The 22,142-nt window shown below is 37.6% G+C and overlaps 1 protein-coding gene across 1 annotated transcript in view; it reads right to left on the reverse strand.

Annotated features, from left to right (window-relative positions):
* Positions 1 to 22,142, reverse strand: part of CSMD1 (CUB and Sushi multiple domains 1) — a 1,741,289-nt gene that overhangs the window by 242,265 nt on the left and 1,476,882 nt on the right. The window contains exons 24-25 of the mRNA XM_060001344.1: positions 11,379 to 11,570; positions 10,784 to 10,910 (exon numbers count right to left, since the gene is read on the reverse strand). Coding sequence (XP_059857327.1) covers positions 10,784 to 10,910; positions 11,379 to 11,570 — 319 coding nt within the window. The remainder of the gene's footprint in view (positions 1 to 10,783; positions 10,911 to 11,378; positions 11,571 to 22,142) is intronic.

Genomic DNA, 22,142 nt, shown 5'->3' on the forward strand with positions numbered 1-22,142 from the left:
TTATTTTAGCCTCATTAAATGAATCAGACCATTTCCATTTTTTTCTTTTGGATGGAAGGTTTTTCCTATATATTGGTATAATATAATCTATTATTTTCTTAAATTTTCTAAAAGTAATCCTTATTGTAGGGGTATATTTCAATTCCATTTCTAATGTCAATTATTTGGGCCTCCTGTATTCTATCATAATATGTCAGTTATTTTTCTACCAATGATACCTTTTCAAGAATCAGTTTGTGGGTTTGGTAATTCTCTATATTATTTCTTCCATTAATTTCTTTTACTATATTTGTTGTTTTTCAACTATACTTCTTTGAATTTACTCTGATAGCATTTTTCAAATTCCATTAGCTGGAGCTTAACTTGATTTTCAAGCGATCTTCTTTTTCCAATATGTGCATTTAAGGCTATAAATTTCACAGTAAGCTGTTAATCATGTGTCTTTTCTTTTCAAAATTGAGCATGTGTTTTCCTTCTTGCTACAGATTTCTATTTCTATTCCATTTTGGTCTTGGTGTGGAGTATAAAAGTGATTCTCTGCTTTATTGTTTTCACTGATTAGTTTGTTCCTAGTTTGTGATCATGTTTGCACATGTTCCATATTTACTTGAACAGAATGTGCACTTTCTAGTTGAAGGCTGTATGTCTTTTTAAAATAAGCTTAGTAATTGCATGGTTCAAATCCTCTGTAAACTTACTAATTTGTTACCTGTTTGATTTATGAGTTATAAAGAGTTAAAGGAGGCATGCTGTGCAATTTCCAATGTCTCCATATAATTTATTTATTTTGTTTGTATTAAGCTATATTCTTAGCTGGATAAAAGTTCCTCTTAACTATCACATATGTCTGGTGAATATATATCCCTAAACCAATAGTAGTATTTTGTGTGTTAACAGTAATTGCATAATAGGAACACTTACAAGGGAATGACAGGTTGTTTGAATATAGATTCCAGGTTGACAGTTATTTTCCTTTAGTACTTCAAATACCTCTTTCTTTTGGTCTGTATTGTTAAGAAGTCTTCTATCAGGCTAGCTAATATATATCTTCCTTTTTTTAGCTGTTTCTCGGATCTTTTCTCCACCCTTGGTGTCCTTGGGCTTACTAGAATGTGTCTAGGCATGCACTGACCTTTACTAATGCTACTCGAGACACATTAGGCTTTTATTAAATGCAAAATTCACATCATCCAGCAATTCTACTAGAGATTTAGGGGATGTAGAGAACTACTGCTTTCTGTAACCATCACTGCAGAATTATTTTACTTTTATACTGTGTGTATGGAGTAGTTGATAAAAATATAAACTAGTGAAGAAAGAAAGAAAAAAGGAAATGAATCTAAGCGATAACTATGCATATAAATCTATGGCAATATATTTTAAACTATGCATAAAATGGTTTTCTAGAAAATAGAAATTACTAAAATTGACTCAAGGAAACCAATATAGACAAACATACAGAAATATACATCTTATATTTATCAAAATATTTTGAAATTGGTGATAAACTGAAAACAGGACAAATGTCCAACAACAAAAGAATTAAAAGTTCAGTAAATACTGATATGTAAAAAGTCCATAAAAGTACTGCTAAGTGAAAAAAATGTAGAAAACACTATGTTTTTTACTTGTCTTACATAAATAATTTCATTTATTAATTCCAATAATTTCCTATAGTTGTTTTTGAATTTTATATCTTTAGGTGGTAGAATTTAATATTTTTTCCATTATGGAGTTTTTAAAATATAATTCACATATATTTATTGAAATAAATAAATAATTGAAAGTTTAGTCTCTGAGATTGGGACCAGGACAATGAGATTCATTTCGAATCATTATTCTGGTGACTGTAGCCAGTGCAACAAGGCAAGACAAAGCCAAAAGATTTGACAAAAAAGGAAACCAATCTTTTATTAATGTAGATAACATGATTGTTCACAAAGAAAAAAATTTTAAACCTAAGAACTCAGAATTAATAAGTGAATTTATTTATACAAGATAAATATAAAAATATAATTTATTTTCACAAGACAGTCACAACTAGAAAGTGAAATAAAAATACTATTTACATTATCATCAAAAAGTGTGCTATAGCTAGGGATAATTCTAGCAAAAGATGTACAAGAGCTCCTCACAGAAAACTATCACTATTGAGGCAAATTATATAAGATCTACATAAATGAGACAATATACTATATCAGAGATCAGAAAATTCAGAATTGGAAATGATGTCAGGTTTCCCTAAGCTGATCTACTGATATAATGTGATTCCAGCTAAAACCCTAGCAACTTCCTTGTAGAAAGTAACAAGTGTTTCTAAAACTCATATGGAAATGCAAAGGGTCAAGAATAGCCATGGCAATCTACATGAAAAAGAACAAAGCTGGAGGAATACAGTACCAGATATCAGTACTTATTAAGTAATTCAGTGATTAAGATAGAAAGGTATTGCACTAGATGGACAAATAGATCAATGTAATGAAGTTCAGAAACAGGCCTATAATTATATAATCATAATTATAATTATCTGGTTTATAACAAAGGCTGCACTTCAGTTAATGGAGAAAGACTGACTTTCCAACAAATGGTCAATTGAACTGCACTATGGACAAAAGATTCCTTGCATCGTCCTAATACCTTACACAAAAGTTAATTCCAGATGAAATGAAAACATAAATGTGGAAGATAAAATAGATCTCCTATAAAAAAAACTTAAGATAATATTTTTTATAACTTTGGAGGGCAGGATTTCTTAAACTGGACACAAAAACACTAAGAAACCCCCCCACAAAATATTTGATATAACTTAATAAGAAATATACTAACCATAAAAGAAAAATGAGCCAAAATGAATTTGACTCACTGAAACTGAAAACCTGTCTTTACCAAAAGACATCATTATGAAACCAAAAGACCACTGAGTATAAGAATATAGCTGGTGAATATATAATCAACAAAAGATTGCATTCAGATGTATAAAAACTATATACTAATCAAAAGGAAAAGATAGGCATTCCAGTGCAAAAAGAAATGAGCAAAAATCTTCAACTGACATTTATAAAAGAGGATAGTCAAGAGACTAATAAACATATAAAAAAGTGATGGCCTTGATCAGTCACCAAGGAAAAGCAAATTAACACAACTACACACTAGGATGGCTAAAAGGAAAGACAGTCAATGCTTAGTGCAGGGGAAGGTGAGGTACCTGGGAATGACCTACACTGTGATGGGAGTGGTGTTGGTTTAACCACTTCGGGAAATCATTTGACAGTATCTACCATAGCTGAGTACAGGTGTACACCTGAGAGAAAAACATGCACACATCCACCAAATAATACATGAAAGCATATCCAACAGGACGTCATTTGCAATAACCTTAAACTGTGTAAAAACAATTCACACGTCCATCAACACTCGGAATAAATAAGTAAATCATTGTGTATTCATGCAATGGAATAATTTACCTGTATCAGTGGCAGTGAAGGTTGAGGAAATCAAGACACAAAACTAATCACACTGTATAATTCGATTTTTATAAAGTTCAAATTAGGATAGCGATTATCTATCTGAAGTTAGGATAGTGATTATCCTTAAGAATGGATCGTTTAAATGGAGCTCAAAGGGCACAATGTGGGTCTTGATCTGGCTGCTGGTAACAAGGGGTATTTTTATAAACAAGCTGTATACTTATCATTTGGATAGTCTTATGTGCCTATGTTATATGTTAATGAGAAGCTTACACAGACAAAAAAAGATTCACCCTGATGCTGTAAGTTTTGCCATTTGGGAAATACCTTGTAAATTCAATAACAACAAAAATGATATAACAAAATTTAAACAGATAAAGAAATGGCCATTTTTCATTCTAAAAAAAATAATTAAAAGTCAATATGCAGACACCATACCACTAGGTAGGGAAAGTTTAAAAATTGATTTTAAAAAGTATCATCCTGAAGGAACTGTTAGTCATTTCAGACACAGTCATGAAAGAAAAAAAAAACAAAAACATACACTTTGCAATGCACAGTGTCACAAGCTTTAAGAGATGTGAACAAAGCATCAGGTGTGTTTAATTCTGCCTCAAGGTGTCTGGGAAGGGCTTTGTCAGGCAGAGAGAAATAGGAAGGATAATTCAATAAAGAGGATGAGACAAAAAGCGACTGAACAAATACATTCATTAATATGCTAAAAATGTAAAGATACAAAAGTTACAAATGTAACAAAAAATGATGCAAAGATTTTTTTCCTACCAGATTGGCAAAGATTATAAACACTTTATCCAGTTTCAGTGACATTGTGGAGACCCTACCTTTTCATATGCTGTTGAAGCCATATCTACTCTTCATAAAAGCAATTTGGTAATAACTATACAAATTTAAATGTGCATACACAGCAAGTCCAGCTTTAGAAATTCATTGTAGAAAGTACCCTCGAGGTGATATATTGGGAGGATGGTAGCATGGCTGATAATAGTGAAAAACTGAAAACAACGCAAATATCCCAATAGGGTATAGTTTAAATAAATTATGGTGCATTCAGGCAATAGAATCTTCTTCCATGACTAAACAGAATGAGGTGGAATTACAAGTAAGGATATAAAACTTTGACCATGTTTACTGACTGAAGGAAATCTTCAGAATAATATTAAGGCATGATACTATTTTTCAAAAATAATTAAACAAGTAGATAAACAGATAAATCAAGCTGTATATATATGTATGTATATTATATATATATATGGGTGTGTGTGTGTGTGTTTGCATAAGAAATTATAAAAATATATACCAAATTTTAAACTGTAGTTATATTTTGTGTCTAGGATTATAGCAAACTACTTTTCAGGCTTTTTATCTTTCTGCAACACTTTTCTAGTATTTCAAAAATTGGGAAAATAAATAACTTTGAACGTCATGACAATGAACTTGAATTGATTCTGCACATAATGAGCAGACAAAATACGTACTTTTTTTAAAGGGGGTAAATGATATGATCAGCTTTATTTGATAGAAATATTTGTATCAAGACACACAAAAATGTCTCAACCATTTGACCCAGAAAGAATTTTCCTGGGAATTTATTCTAAGGTATTAATTATAAAAAGAGGCAAAGCTTTACTTGCAATACTATTTGCCATATTATTATGTATAATATTGAAAATTAGAAATAATGTGAATAACCAAGAGAGACAATAATTAATTATAGACACCCACACTGTAGAGTATGCAAAGGTCCATGTAAGACATATGTGAACATGGCAACAATGATGTCTAGTATGGGGATAATGCATGCCTTTCTTTTTTATACTTTTGAAGATGTCTAGATATACATTTATTTTCCAGCCATATAAAATTAATATTTTAATTGAAAAAAAATAAAACATGTTCCTTAGAGTGGGAGCAGTGGTTGAGAGGCAGCCCTGGCAGGATGGTCAGAGAAGAGGCCCAGTGAGTCATGCTGGTCTGGACTAGGGAAGTAGCAGCAGTACTGGTGGGAGAGCAGACCTGGGGCTCCACGTAGAATTACTGAGATGTGTGATCACAGGAGTGTGGGAAGGAGGGAGGAGCTCGTGACACTAAGAGGCTTGCCTGGATGTCTTGCTATGTAGTGATGACCCTACTTCAGAAGGAAGGAACTGCAGGGCAAACACTGAGTCCAGAGAAGAACACAGATTATTTTCAGGTGAGATAACAAGAATGAAATTCCTGTTGAGGGGTTGACCTTTTAACTGGGCCCCCAAAGATGGAAGAATCTGGAGGTGAGGCAACAAGGAGAAACTGGGGGGAGCATAGGTCGAGAGAGCTGTGATGACAAGGTTGGGATGGGAGACTCATACACGCTTCATCTGTGCTGAAATGTAACGTGCATATGAGCCGTCGGAGGTAAACCTGTAGGGGACCAGACGCCAAGTCGAGAGGGTGTTACAGTTCTGGTTAAGGAGCTTATGTTCTCTGATTAGCAAAGGGGAGGCTCAGAGATGGAGAGGGTGGAGGACGGATTTGGAAGGCTCACTGGGAGAAGATTACAGTAAGAGCCTGGGAAGTAGGAACTGGGAATCACAGATAAGAAGAAAGACAAACAAGGGTAGAGCTGACAAGGGTTTGGCTTGCATGCAACTAATTTTTTCTCAGAGCCTATTATGAAGAAATTTAATGTAGTTCACTAAAAGAATGCTGTGAGACACATATTAATACCTGTTTGTTTGTTTTGTTCAGTTGGGAAAATATTGGAGACTGGTGAGGGAGAAACAAGGAAGAGCAGAAGATAATACTGAAAATTAAAACCTCCAGCCATTCTGAGGAAGACAGGCATTAACAGAAATAGGGAATAAAGAAGTAGAAAGAGGCCCAGGGGGGATGATAATAATCCTGAAATTGGCGTGCCTGCCTTGTGCCTGTGAGGCGTCCATCCCTGGAACAGCAGCCATACCAACGTCCCCACCATCAACTGCTTCTCCTAAGCTCCATTTATGTGTGATTGGAATTTCACTTCCAGTGTTACCACTTTTCAATTCTTTCTACACTTCCATCTTCAATGGCCAGTTCCCTTTTTGATTATCCGTGTTTGTAAAACGCCAAGTGGGTTTATCACTGGGAGACAAGGAAGCAACACGAGGACACACTCTGCTGTCTGTGGCTGAGCTGAGCGCAGCAATCCCCCTCGGGAAGGCGCGTGACTCGATCAGGAACTGGCTGTGACGTGCCTCTGTTGTTTATGCAGAGATCTGGGAGCTGAAGGGCTAAAAGAGAAGTCTGTCCTTCATGCAATTCTTCACAGTAAGTCTGCAACTGAAATCTGAATCCTGTTTTGGGGCACTGGCGTTGTTTAGCTGAAGCGGGGTAACTGAAATTGCCTGCATGAGGATCTTGCGCCGTGGCGGGTGCCTGCAGGGTTCTCCCTCTCTCTCACTCTGCAGGCAGCTGGTCAGGTTCCCTAAACCCAGCAGCTGCTCCCACAGCCCCAGCTAAGGAGGGCCAGAGCCCAGCCTCAGATACTGGGCAGACTTTGAAGAGCTGCTGCTCTCTTTTCTTTGGATGGCTGGAATTCTCTTGACCGGTTATTTCCTCACCTTACCCACAAAGATAGATGGGATACCCCGCTGTGGCCCTGACAGGAAAGGGGCGTTTGAGGTGCTTGGGTTCCGGGCCCCACACCTGTCTGTCTTGTCAGCAAAAGACTCCCGACTCATGTTCCCAGCACATTTACTACATGCCGACCTCATGTTTGGAGACAAATGTCCAGTGAAGTGGAATCATTTGCCCGTCCTTCTCCTGCTTAGTCTGTGTCTCACAGCGATCTTGAAGGTTGGTCAAAAATAAATTAAAACATTCCTAGATCTCCAAACCACATCTCCCCCGATCTTTCTACAGCCCATCCGGCCAGATGCGGTGAGATCAGGATCACATCCCACATTTCACTTTCTTTAAAAGTCTGCACGTGGACAGTTTTGACAATCTTGATACACTTTTGATAGGCCTCTAATGTTTTCAATACTGCATGAGCTTTTCTAATAAAATCCCCCTCAACTACACCTCCAAATGCAATTTCCTGGGAACAATTAGGAACAGAAATACTTTCAAAGTGAGTTTTCCAGACAATTACACTTGCAGAAAAGCAATGAAAGCCAGGGAACAACATACACATACAATTATGAAAAACACTGCCTTGATGCTGCTTGCTGAAGATGTTTGTAATGCTGTTCCCTTTATTGTATAAATTACAGCTGTGCTCAGCAGTGAAACGCACTGGGTCTCTCAGACACATGCTTACATATAACTCTTAATGTGGCTAAATTTACTGCAGTGTCTTGTGATTAGACTTTTAATTAAATTTAATTCTGGTAACTGCTTTATAGTATGCGTGTTAAAATTACAAACCTCTTCCAGACCCAAGTGTCCTATAACAAAAACTATTTTGGGGTCTTCTATTACCTCGAACAAAAAGTTACAGCAATATGCAATCAGAAATTGCTTTGGACCTCCAAGAAATCAAAATAGGCCCAGTAATAACTGACCTGAAGTGTTGAAACCAGACCTTTTATAATTTCCGAGATCTTGTTCCTTATTTATTCTTTGACAGTGAAAAACACTGACATTTAAAGAAATCATAATAGAATGTATAGTAATGAATTCCATTTATATTAAGAATTTTTAATACTTAAATTAAACCCTGGGCTCATGTTTATATGACCGATGTATTCCTCATTTTCAAGCAAACGATGTAGATAAAATACTGGCTATGATACCAATGAAATAATTCAGTAAACTAAGCTAAAGAATATCCAAACTAAGACCAAGCCCTATTTTTCTGAGCATCAGTACCATTTTAAGCCTAAAATTGTATATTATGTACTTTTAAGTATGTTATTTTCCAAATTGCCATACTAAAAATAGTACATATTTTCTTAATGAAGAGAAATCACCAGAAACATTTGGGGATGAGGTTGAATACCGATGGAGTAAATTAATTACAAGTACTGATGTTTGCTTCTTAACTTCCTTATTATGAAGGGCTTTATGCCTTAAATGAAAAAGATCTGTCTACAAATTGAGTAACTTGAAAGATACCTACAAGAAGAAAAAAATTCCCCAAACAATAAAGTGGTATAGGCAATGTCTTTTTTTTTTCTAGAACATTAACGGTTAAATGACAAAGTCAGTTCCTGATGCAAAAGCTGTACATTTTTTATTACTTCAACTCATTCTTTATTAATTTCTTTTCTCTGTTCTTACTAAAATGTTAATGAAGTATTACATTCACCTGCAAAGAGTGAATTCATCACTTGGTTTGCATTAGGGGAACAAGTGCTCTTTCCAATTCTTGGGAAACAAATCACAAGGAGATGTGTCAGAAATAGAAACTTTTGAAATCAGCCTAAAAGGAAATATATCCTGTTTATGTAAAGTCATTTTATGAATCACCGATGATTCCTAGGATTTTTCACAATCAAATTCAGTGTAATGGCTTTTGGATTATTCAGATCAAGTGTTCAGGAATTCAAAGTTAAGAAGTAGTATTTAATTCTGTTTAGTTCATTGGATAAGTGACTATGTTGATTTTTATGAAGAATACAGACTCTTAAATTCTGTCCCTCAAATATGCCTTATTTGTGTCCCAATGGATCCCTAACTACCTAATTAATCATTTTTCTTAATGACACAAGTTAATTTTTAAATGAGTTATTATAAAATAATGTTTTTTGCAATATTTACATGCTTTAAATTCCTTCCCTTGCTCCCTGTACATAGTAAGAATATTTCTTTTGGAGGGTTTGAAAGTAATAGTAATAGTTTGTGCCATGTCAGTTTAACTCACTCCCAAGATGTAAATGTGATCAAACTTCAAGAAAGTCTGGTGAATTTCAGGGAGGATGGAAGTCACCTGATGAGAAACAGCAACACTGAATGGAATCAGCAGGTCGCCTCACTCCTCCTTGTCCCGTTTCACTTTTTTACTAAGTTATAAAGTTGCAGTATGATAAATTTACTAAGTTTGCTGGGCAAACCTTCTGTGAATAAGGACAAAACCCACTAGTTCATAAATGTTTTCATGTATCCACTTGCCCCAGAAAGAGGTTTCTGCTTTGCACCTGTCTCTTTCAGCTTCTTCACATATTTCAGAGTTGAGTTGCCTGGATTCTTTTAGTCTTTGGTCAGTGCAATAACACAGGGAAGAGGAAAAGGAACAGAGGCACGTGGATTAAGGCTGTTGGGAGGTGGGGTACAGAGTTTTTTTAAAAATTAACTTTCCGGGGAGATTTCAAAAGAATACAATGAAAGAGGAGAGTTAATGGGAGGAGAAAGGGGATTTTATGAGGCATGACTAAAGAATGTACATTCTCTCCTTGTTCATCAAGATCTATAATTAAAGAACAGCTTATTTTGAAATTACTTTTTGCTTTACCATACTGCGGTTTTGACACAGCCTTTTGACTGGCACATGGAGAATTTTACTTCTTGTTGGTTTACTTGTTAATTAAAAAAATTACCATCATTTAGGACTATCGACTGAAATAGAGTAATACTTTCTGTTGAAATGTTTGCACAATTATCTGAGATTTTTCATGATTTTCTGTTATACGTGTAACTTTAGATTGGAATACTTTCTTGGTCTCCTTCAAACTTACTTTGGAATATCATAAAATAATCACACACCTCTTCCACCTCTATATGCAGAACCTTTTCAATATAACTGATTCTCTTCCCGTTAAGGGGTGGATTATATTTCTTCAAACCTTATCTTGCCCCTGAGACCTGCTTTGGCAGATGGCACATCAGCAAATGTGATGCAAGCAAAAGTTTGCAAAGTCTCCATCTCTTGCTTCGAGGAACCTTCTACCATCATTAGTTTCCTGAAGGAACAGAACCTGGAGTGGAGAGACCCCAGCCTTTAACCATCCAGCTGAGCCCCCCAAACCTGCATGAGGCCCTCCTAGACCACCCACCCCAACCAACCAGAACTGCCTGGGCAACCCACAAAGACATGAGCACATAAATCATCGTTTGCAGCAACTAAGTTTCGGGGGGCCCACTTGTTACGCAGCCAAAGCTAACTGAGGTACTTACTTTTTTTATCTTTACTATGGATGGCTTAACACAAATTTTCAAAGGAATACCAAAGTGAGCATGCAAACCAACAAAAACCTTGGCCATGTGTTTACATTTTCTTCTTTAACTCAGAAACTTAAATCTAATAGTGGGTAATAATGGATGTACCACTATCTCCACTACAAGAATAGGAGCCATGCTTCTATTCTCAAATCACTGAAACCCAATAAAACAAGTACCTGATGGTCTTTCCCGGGTCCGCCTCTACAACCCAGGTGCAGTGGAGGTTGTTGTCGTATGGAGCGGGGTAGCCAGGAGACAAGATGCGTCCTGAAGTGGCAGCGTGGATCTGACCGCCACATTCCGCTGAAAGGGATACAGAAACACAGGGAAGTTTACTCCAGGCATTAGAGGCTTCCTGTAACTACCTTTAAAAGCCCAAACCATCACGTCTGTGTTTTACACACAGGAAAACAATCACAGCCATCTGTTTGTCCCTGTCATTGCTTTCCTTTACTTGTTCCCTAGCATTATCTTGATAGAAAGGCAGTATCCTCTGTGCAAAGTCAAGAGAATAAAACAGTGAAACACTGTGTTATATTTCTAATAATAATTCTGTGCAGATAGCCTCAATAAAATAGTACTAGGAGATCTGTCTTTCCTACCTAAAAAAAGAAAAAAAACAAACACACACACTCACACAAATATTAGGAATACATAAAAACCCATACTGGAGAGAGAGCAGTGGAAATCCTTCCCCCTTCCTCTGTAAGAACTAAGTCAGAGCACATGCGTGGGCCTCCAGCTCTCATTGTGCACTTGTAAGTAACTCACCTACACAGGAGGGCAGCGGTCTGTCCCACACTCTCCGGTCACCACTCAGACAGGTCAGAGTGTTGCCGCCGTGCATGGCGTAGCCTGGGTTACAGCTGTACAGAACCACCGTGTCCGTGAAGTGGCCTTCATCCCGGATCCTGTAGCCATAGTTAGGGATCCCCGGATCCTCACATTTTACTAGGTCAAAACCTATGAGAAAAGAAGGAAGGAATTAGTAGAAAAATGTAACAGTGGCGTCTATATTGGCGTTAAAATATTGATGAAATAGACCAGGTTGTCAAATGTCCCTTGAAGTGTAGAAAGAAAGAGAAGACTCTGAATTTAAAAATGGGGAAATACATGTGAGTCTTGATTGGGTTTATCTGTTAACCATTGGTTGTTTCTTGGGGTTCGATCACTTTATTTGTTCCTATCTATTGATATACTTACAAGTGAAACTGAGCAGGACCATGGCCTCCACCTGCCTTTTGTCTGTAGAAAACTTTAGCCAAAGAAAAAGTTTAATCGGAGAAGTGAGAAAATGCAGAAAGAAAGGAAAGCATTCAAACAGGACAAAATAATAACAGTTTAGTCATTAAGCAAAGTCAAGGACCTTTAGTTCCTCCTCAAGGGCTATAGATAATATTCAGAGTCATATCCTTTGAGCTGTTATGTAGATACTGAAACCCCTACCAGGTGGAAGAAGTTAACTACATCATGACCAGACTGCAGCCATGACACAAGCTGCCACAATTCTGAGAACTGGCCTCAAAGAAATGTTAACAAACTGACCCTGGAACTGAAAACTAACTACTTAAAACAGTCAAGATGACGCTGATCATGACCAATTTCAAGATGGCAGTCGGAGCTGACTGTGCTGTTTCTGCACATAGCTCCCTCCCTCCACCTATAAAAGCTCTTGCCCGCTGGTTGTCACGGGGCAGTCAGCCTTTGGATACAAGTCCACCTTCTCCCCCAGTTACCAGCCTCTGGAATAAAACAAACTTTCCTTTCCACCAATCTTGCCTCTCGAGGATTAGCCTTCAAGTGGCGAGCAGCTAGACCCCACTTTGAGTAACACAAGGAGATTCTAAAGAGTTCCAAACTGTCATTAGGTAATCCATATGTCCAGCCAGCCTTCTGGATTCTCCAGTGAGCTTCATGTATGCCTTTCCTGTGTCCACATCCCCTCTTTGTCACACCTGGGACCTTCCAGCAGGGCCACCCCTCACTGCCACCTGGTGCTCATCAGGGTCTTTACTGCCTGTGCTCACTCGAGCCCCCGCCCCCAGGCCCACTTCCTCTAAAACTCCCAGATCTCAAGCTTCTCGGGAAGTTAACAAGTCCTTTCTGCTCATGGGAGCCGGGCTCTCTGTCCCACCTGCCGTGGTCCCAAGGTCCAGGGTGAGAGACTCCTAAGTCCCTCCGTGTACAGCAGAAACCCCAGAATAAATCATGGTAATGACTTCATCAAGCTAAGCTCTGAGACTCAAAGAAACAGATGATAGAAATGAAGATTTAGCCTCTGCGTTACTGAGAACCGTACATTGCTTTTGCATGAGGCAATAATTTAAGGCCATCTGTGAAGACAGCTCTACACTAACAAATCTCTCTCCTCATATCATGATGCAAATTTTGACCATTTAAAAAAGTAGAGCTGGAAACTTGAGGGACCACATGGGATCACATCTATTTCCACCTAACTTTGACATTTTCCTTTTCACAAAAATAAATAAATAAAATTTTAAAAAATGAACGTGTGATTTTGCTAAGTCTGCCTGTCAAATTTGCATTCTGAGTGCTTTCCATTGAGGAAGATATACCTTTAAATTCACACTATCATCTACCCTCATAATATCTACATAATCAAGATTGAGTTCTTCAGGTTTGTATATGGGAGGGAAATGAGTACACATTTGGTAATTTACATACAGTTGCCAAGAAAAGTTTCCCTCTTTACAGTTTCCTTCTATAAAATGTCAGTCTTTACCTATTGTGCCTTTACAAGAACTCTCTGTTTATCTATTTAAGAAATGCAAATAGTTGTAATTCAAGATGCCCAGAAGGAGGGATTTCCCTGGTGGCGCAGTGGTTAAGAATCCGCCTGCCAATGCAGCGGACACGGGTTCGATCTCTGGTCTGGGAAGATCCCACATGCCGCAGAACAGCTAAGCCCGTGAGCCACAACTACTGAGCCTGCACTCTAGAGCCTGCGAGCCACAATTACTGAGCCCACATGCCACAACTACTGAAGCCCATGTGCCTAGAGCACGTGCTCCACAACAAGAGATGCCACCGCAATGAGAAGCCCTCACACCGCTATGAAGAGCAGGCCCTGCTCGCCGCAACTAGAGAAAGCCAGCGCACAGCAACGAAGACCCAATGCAGCCAAAAATAAATAAAATTAATTTTAAAATAATTTTTAAATATATTTTTTAAAAAAAGATGCCCAGAAGGAAAGTGCGTAACAGTATGTCAATTTCAGCACGAAACAAGGATATTTTAAATTACCACGAAGGGGATCGGAATTAAGGGGAAGGGCCCCAGTCACATAGGGTTTCAGGGCTCATGCAAATATCTGACAAGGCTAGTCTGACACATAGTCCCAGCACCACCGGGAAAGGAAGCGAGCTTCTGAACTCGCTTAGGACAACTAACCACCCTTGCTCACGTGCTGCAGACTGCAGGTTATTTAGCCCTAGCTTTTCTTTGTACAGAACGGAAAGAGGAAGCAAGTCTTTGTTGTTACTGCTTTACTTGGTTTGGGGCTTGGAAGAGACAGCATCAGAGCAGTGCTTTTGAAAGCACCACTGCCCATGGTGACAAGGACCGGAAGCCACCGCTGGCTGGAGCAGAATGACAAGCTGGAGTGATGGCTGGAGTAGGGCTCCACTAACAGTGGTAATAATAACCAATGTTTCAAACTGTTCCACCATTTGGAAGTCAAATTAGGTATCTGAGTATCAAGTGTCAGTGGTGCATAAAATTGGACATATGCAGGAGACAAAATCCATGTCTCAAAATTATGAACAGAAAGAGTCAAACATCTATCCCTTTTGTTTGTACCCCTGTGACAGAAACCTGGGTGAAGTAAAACCTACATGAGAGGTGCCAAGCTCAAGTGCTAATGGCGCCATGCAGGTCTTACCAACGCAGAGCGAGGCCGTGCAGGACAGAAGCCCAGGAGACAGTGTCGACCTGCTGTCCTGCTGAAATTCACACTCCCTCTGACCCAAGCTTCTGATTTTTCTAGGAGCACCTGAAACCTGGATTTTTTAAGTTTATAAAATGCTTGTTGAATAAATACCTATTTTGGAAATGGAGATGTTTAAAATCCAGGATTAGACTGTGAAACCTAGACGTAAATAATTTTAAAAGATATTGATAATTTCTCAGTTTTTGGTGAAGGCTGAGGCTCACTTCTGAAGAGTCGGCAATATTCCATCTAATTTTTTAAGACTAAACTTTGAAACACACAGAACTTCTGAGGATGATTAAGAGGTGGACAAAGAAATGGTCCAGCTGACTTGCCAGAGACCTTTTATTCTGACAGTGAATTATTTCCTGGTTACACAGAAGAGTTTGTTATGAAAGACTGTCCTCCCTGGAGATTGATGCTTATAAAAGATAAAGTAATGACATTGACTTTCCTGGCGATTTACGTGCTGTCTCATTAGCCATCCACTTCACAGATAAACACTCATGCTTAAAGGTTATCCAGACTTTCCCTCTAAGTTCAGAGAGCATGGCTTTTAAAGTTTTCCATCAAACAAGTTATCAAAGTTCTAAAACCCCCAAATTTTATATTAAAATTAGCTTGAAGAAACGTTTTCCTCTGCCCCAAAACCTGCATTAAAACCTTTTTGGAGGAAGGAAGGAAGAAACATTGAAAAACGAACAAGTAAACACAGATGTACCAATAAAAATGACTGCTAAACTTTGTGTTGAATTATTATAAAAATGTCTGTTTTATTGCTTTTTCTATCACTCAGTCTTGAAAGATTTTGTTTTCTAAACCACACCTCATCATGCAGAGTTGAGCCAAGCTATTTTTTTTTTTTAACATCTTTACTGGAGTATAATTGCTTTACAATGGTGTGTTAGTTTCTGCTTTACAGTAAAATGAATCAGCTATACATATACATATATCCCCCCATATCTCCTCCTTCTTGCATCTCCCTCCCACTCTCCCTAACCCACCCCTCTAGGTGGTCATAAAGCACTGAGCTGATCTCCCTGAGCTATGAGCCAAGCTATTTTTGAAAGGGCAGTTACTCTTCCCACTACCAGCTGTCCTGTTTTTCTTATGATTCCATTTATTGTTTTTTCAAAAGATCAGTTAAGTCCTTGACAATATCGTGAAATATGTTATTTTGTAAAAAGTCCTACACTTGATTCTAAGTGCCTGAAGCTTCTAGACCTACCTAAAGTCATTATATGCAATATATTCCTGTTCTTTTTTTTTTTTTTTTTTGCAGTATGTGGGCCTCTCACTGTTGTGGCCTCTCCCGTTGTGGAGCACAGGCTCTGGACGCACAGGCTCAGTGGCCGTGGCTCACGGGCCCAGCCACTCCATGGCATGTGGGATCTTCCCGGACTGGGGCACAAACCCGTGTCCCCTGCATCGGCAGGTGGACTCTCAACAACTGCACCACCAGGGAAGCCCAATATATTCCTCTTCTTGTCAGAAAGTTGAAAAGTGTTTATTATCTTTATTTATTATTTTGATATTCCCAAGTTTAGTTTTCCAACTCAGTGAAGGGAGCTTTGTTTGTTCAAAACTTCTGACAGGGTTTAATAATTCATGCACGGTTACAGGCAGTATCATAGACATTTATTCCTAGAGGAAGCATTCAATCAACATCTTGAAAGGATTAGAGAAGGAGCTCTAGAAACCCCAAATTTGTTTCTTGTTGCTTGTGCAGTGAACCAGTTTGATGCTTGGACTCAGTCTGTCCACACGCAGTAGATACACAGCCCCTCTGCAGCCTCTCTCTTCACAAACTGAATGACAGTCATTTCAATTGAGCTCTGCTTGCTATGTGGTTAGGGTGTAATATTATCATTGTCTCTTAAAAATTTCAACGCTGCTTTTAAACATTGGTGAAATAAGTTGAATTGATGTATAACAGCAGAGTTCTTCAATGACAATATAAAGTTTTGTGTTGTTGATTTTGTGTCCCTTTCAGGAAAAATATTTTTCTGTAGTTATTAAAAAATCTCAAAAATTATTTTCTTAGATTTATATTTAGATCTACAAAGATAGTCCTCCAAAGAAGAGATACTTCCACTTTAACTTGAATCTAAAAGACTTTAAATTAAAAAAAATATTTTTTTTATTTATTTATTTTATTTATTTATTTTTGACTGCATTGGGTCTTCGTTGCTGAGTGCAGGCTTTACTCTAGTTGTAGCAAGCGGGGGCTACTCTTTGTTGTGGTGCGCAGGCTTCTCATTGCAGTGGCTTCTCTTGTTGCAGAGCACGGCTCTAGGTGGGTGGGCTTCGGTAGTTGTGGCATGTGGGCTTCAGTAGCTGTGGCTCATGGGCTCTAGAGCACAGACTCAGTAGTTGTGGCACATGGGCTTAGTTGCTCTGCAGCATGTGGGATCTTCCCGGACCAGGGATTGAAACCATTTCCCCTGCGTTGGCAGGCGGATTCTTAACCACAGCGCTATCAGGGAAGTCCCTGAATCTAAAAGACTTTAAAATGATCACTCTTAAGCCTGCTATAGAATAATGGTTTAAAAATATAGAGAAGTTATCCTTTTTTATCTTGAAGCCAGTAGCCTGCCACAAATCAGTGTATAAATACCTATTTTCTGTATTTTCTTTAAGCCATAGAAACGTTACGAAGATTAAATCAAGTTATTTGTTTCAAAACGTTACCTATTAAGAATTGCAATTGTTGCTTGAAACGATTTAGTAATTCTAGTTCTTTCTGTTTTCCACTGATTTCTTCGTAGTCACATAAGCAGCAAAGATGCTCTGAACAAAATGTTCTAGTCAAAACAAGCTCCCAACATCAGGCAGATGAAAATTATTACTCCATCTCTTTTGCGGTAATTACCCAGTCTTAATGTTTTTAAGGATTAAATCCTGTATCTCTTTAAAGTCTAACAAAGTATTAGTTTTATAAGAGACTTCCACTTAACTCTCAAGTGTCTGGACTAGTTCTTATCTTCAAAATCAAGCACTTATGTTTGAAAAGAAGCTGCTGTAGATTTAATCCAGTTCATACACCCAAGATGAACCGTGAGGGTCGCAGTCATGTGAACTCTTCGTCCTCCATCCGAGGGACTCTTGAGAAATTACCTTCATGCTCAGGTGAGCTTTGAGTACACGACTGACAAAGAATCCTTATCACTTAAGAATCTCTGATATCTTCTCCTATGAACCACTGATAAAGCCTTGCATGCTTATAGAAACATTATCTCATAACTTTACCTAAGACCTAATTCAACTTGAATAATGTACTTCTTTGTAAAAAAATTAAAAGTTAGTAATCTAAGAAAGGTTGCCATATGCAAAAACAGCAACAGCAGCTCATTTTCATTCAGTAAAAGAACTGTTAAAAATTCCTTTTTATTAACTTCCTTTATTTGCAGTTACCTAGAAAAAATTGTATTCGGGAGGAGAGCACTGCTAAAACTAATTTTTGTGGTTCACGTGAGAAGTTCATTAACAGGGAATTTCATGAAGTATTTGATTAATTCATGTTTTTAAATGCAACTCTCATTATTTAAGAATGAAATTCTGGGTGAAGTATTTGTGTGTGTGTGTGTGTGTGTGATTTTTAAATTATTATCTATTAAATTATATATCTGTGCTGTTTGTTTAGCCATGTCTGTTATTGATTTCAAATTGGGTTTTTTTGTTCAGCTTTTTTTTTTCATTTAACCCATTTCTTTTCCCCACGTGCTAAGTTTTATTACTGCTGCTATTATTTTGTGATTATGTCAGCCACCCCTGTGGAAAGACACTCTGAATTTTACCCAAATAGCATTAATCATAAGGATGGTGGTAATTTTTAAACGGAAAAGCTTAAAAGAGCTCAGAACTTCTGAGCTTCAGAGTGAAAAACAAAACTAGACAAAACAAAACCCTGTAAAAGTCCAGAATGAGAATCATATAACCAAAGAAATTATCTATTTTTTCTGGAACCATGTTGGTTTTTATCACACATGTCACTAAGATATCATAAAGCAAGGTAATCACAGCTAGGAATTCCAGGAGTCCATCTTGAAATGTTGTGTAATTCTGAATATATTATATAATTCCAAAACAAATCTTTAATGTTGACTATACTCTGAGTTTGAGTAGAGCTACCCAGTGGTTCCAATTGTTAACACCAGTTCTGAGAAGGCTTCCTGGAAGAATTCGTAGTATTCACCTTCTCACAGATCTTTAACACTATACACACCTATTGGTCCGTGTAGAGGACATTTAAAGCTGATGGTTCAGGGAACTTGGGGCAAGATCAGGATGAGGCATCTGCACGAAAATGGATGGATGAAGGCATTTTACTCTGAATCAGTTTTTAAACACATCCAAAGGGTGAATATTATTCTAACACACACTATGGTAAGAACATATAATCAGAGCATTGTCCAAATTTCCAGACACATTTAGTATCACTTCTGGGGCTTTATTAGATGTTGTGAGAAGTACTGAATGAAACATGGCCCCTTATCTTCCATAGTCTAGTTAATTACACAGATAGGAAAATAAGTATTTTAAAAAGAATAGATGTTACAGTAGAGGTTCCTGTGAAGGTTGAGAGGGGCACCAAAGGAAGCAGGAGTGTTGGGATAAGACCTGAGCTGGTCCAGAAGCCTAGTCGGTGTCGGGAGTGATAAAACTAGAGGGAGAAACTCCAGGTAAAGTCTTCACAGATGCATGGGAGTTCGGAAGAATGTGGTGTATCTTGGAGTGCAGAACAATTTCTGGGAGCGTCTGTATTTGCTGAAGCTTCGTTTTAAGCATGTGGAGGTGGAGTGGGAATAGGACTGAAGAGAAGACAGAGTGGATATGGGCGAGAAGGGAAAGGGCTGGATTGGAGCCCAGGGAGTTGAGACCGAGTCAGTATGTAACAGGGTCGTGGAGAAGCCAGGGCAGCTGCACAGAAAGTCACGCAAATGTATCTGCACTTCAGAGAGATAATCAGTAGTCCTACAGAGTATGGATTGGAGTGAGAAAAAAAGGCAGGAAAACAAAAAGATATTTAGTGCTGAAAGGTAGGTTGTAGCAGGGGATACATGGTAGTGGATGAGGTAAGATTATGTGTGTGTGTGAAGCTTGCAAACACTTTATCAGGTGGAGGGAGCTTGAGAGGTGACTGGAGGCTGCAGAGAGATGGTCTGTGAAGAGAGAAGACAAGAGAGGGAACGAGCTGGTACGAGAGAGGTAGGGCTTGCATGTCAGGCAGAAAACAGAAGAATCAACATCATCAACTTGTAACATTGGTGTCGTCTCATTACAGATCCAGTGAATTTATCCAGGAAAACAAGAAAATCCTTCATCAACAACTTCTTCCGTGAAATAATTAAAAACAAACAAGATTTGCAAAATTTTGAGACAAGAACAAGAAGGTACCAGGCCTTAGAGAGCTTACTGTCCAACACAGGAATCAGATATAATAACAAATAACAACAGATTGTGATGAGTATCCAAGCAATAGAAATACATAAAATATGAGTCAACATGGACATAATCCTAACAAATGCATATTTCTGTTCTCTGTTGTCCTGGGCCCCTATTCTTTATTAGTTTTTCTACTTTTTCTTAATTATTTCTGTTCTGTTGTGTTCACTTCTTTTTATATTGGAGGTTAATAATAGTAGGACATGCACAGAATATTTTTTAACAGGAACATCTGTAAAGTTTTATAAGGATGGCTCCTTTCACCAAACAGAATGAGCCTCAAGTTATCTGATAAATACTAATGTTTGTCTGGCACAACTACTGAATCTGTTCAGATGATCCATGTCCTTTACACATTTTAGTTTTAAGCAAAAATGTTTTCATGTTGACATAAATACCGCTACTCTGATTGTAAATGTAAGCTATTAATACTCTTCTCCTAAAACGTATTTTTAATCATGATTCCTACCTGATGATGAAGGTAGTAAATTATAAACAGTAGCTTAGTCTAGTAATATTACTTTTTTACGGATAAAATGTGTTGGAGAGTATAATTTCTCAATATAATTTTTAACCCACTACGTTAATAGGCATAAAGTGAAAAAAATGAGATAATTTCACTAATATAGTTAGGAACATAAATCTGGAGCATCTTGTCTTCTGACCTACAACCTTAATTCATTAATTAAATCACCTAGTTGACATGCATATATAAAGTGCCTACTGTGTGTCATGCATTCTACTAGGTGCTGAAGATAAAAAATTAATTAACCTCAGTCCTGCCCCACCAGGAGCTCACAATCTGTACAGGAAGAAAAACAACAGTTAATACCATACATCTTAAAGGGACACCCAGTCATTAATTGAACACACGCTTGTTAAGCACTTACTATGTGGTAAGTCTCACACGACACTGCACTGTGGTTGCATGTGCAGGCAGAGCCTGGCCCTCAGGGCTCAGAGCTCCATCGGCAGCGATACTCTCACACCAACAAGTGCTTAAGGAGAACGGAATGGACAAACATCGATGTTTCGGGTGCGGAACTGCTCACAGAGCTGGAGACTCCCGTGCTTCCTGAGGTTTCTGTGAAAGCAGGATGCCAGTACAGGGCAGCCCATTCACAGGCAGCCACCCACATAACATATGGCTGCTTCTAAATGAGCCACCTGTACTCTCCAAGGGACACCAGGTGACCACAAACAACATGTCACACTCAAAGGTGGACACTTCTTTCAGTTTTACTGACAAAAACAGATAGACATGCATACAGACAACCATTTACATAAAGGGACACCCTGAAGTACAATGAAATGAGTTTGGCCAACTGTACGTCACATTTAATTACAAAGAATGTAATTCAATTATTGTCGGAACATATTGCAAGACAGAGTGGTAGTTTTTCATTTTTCTTTTTTGCAGCAGAATTTAAAAAGTAACTTCTCTTTAAAGGTCTGTGTTCTTTGTTTGTTTTTGTACAGGGATAATATGTCTAAAAAATAAAACTCAACATGTTTTTACTCTAAACTTTGAAAATCACAAATTGCTTAAAGTACCTTAACTATTTTAAGCAGTTGATTAACTATTGTTGATTCTTTAAATTTTAGTTTATAGTCCTGAAGGATCTTCAGGGCCAAATGCAAAGTTAAGAAGAACTGAAATCCTTTACAATATATAATTATATAATTTGATGTAACCTGATAGCAAAACAGGGTAGAAATTAAAGCCAGATTGAATATAGGTTTTGATAGCTTATGAAATTAAATATCAATATAAGTAGAGCCAATAACTAGAACAAGGTGGGAAATGAGAAACTTCTATGTGTATCTATCATAAATACCATAATTGAAATATATTGTAATATATTTGCATAGTTTTAACAATAAGACACTTTCAATGATGATTTTTTAAAAGAAACTTGAGCATTCCTGTCAAATTGATTTATATTATTATTTTACCCATAGAAAAACTTTCAGATTTCTTTCCATATTGCTTAAGAAAAACTAAATCCATTAAATGAAACGATGGGAAAATTGGAGGAGGACAATTAGGAACACATCAATAAGTTATTTTTAAAACAGTCGTTTACTAGTAGTATAACATATAATTTTAATGTCCAGTGTCTCAAACTCTATGATGTCTA

Source organism: Delphinus delphis, chromosome 21 (assembly GCF_949987515.2).
Source record: "Delphinus delphis chromosome 21, mDelDel1.2, whole genome shotgun sequence".
Classification (NCBI taxonomy): domain Eukaryota; kingdom Metazoa; phylum Chordata; class Mammalia; order Artiodactyla; family Delphinidae; genus Delphinus; species Delphinus delphis.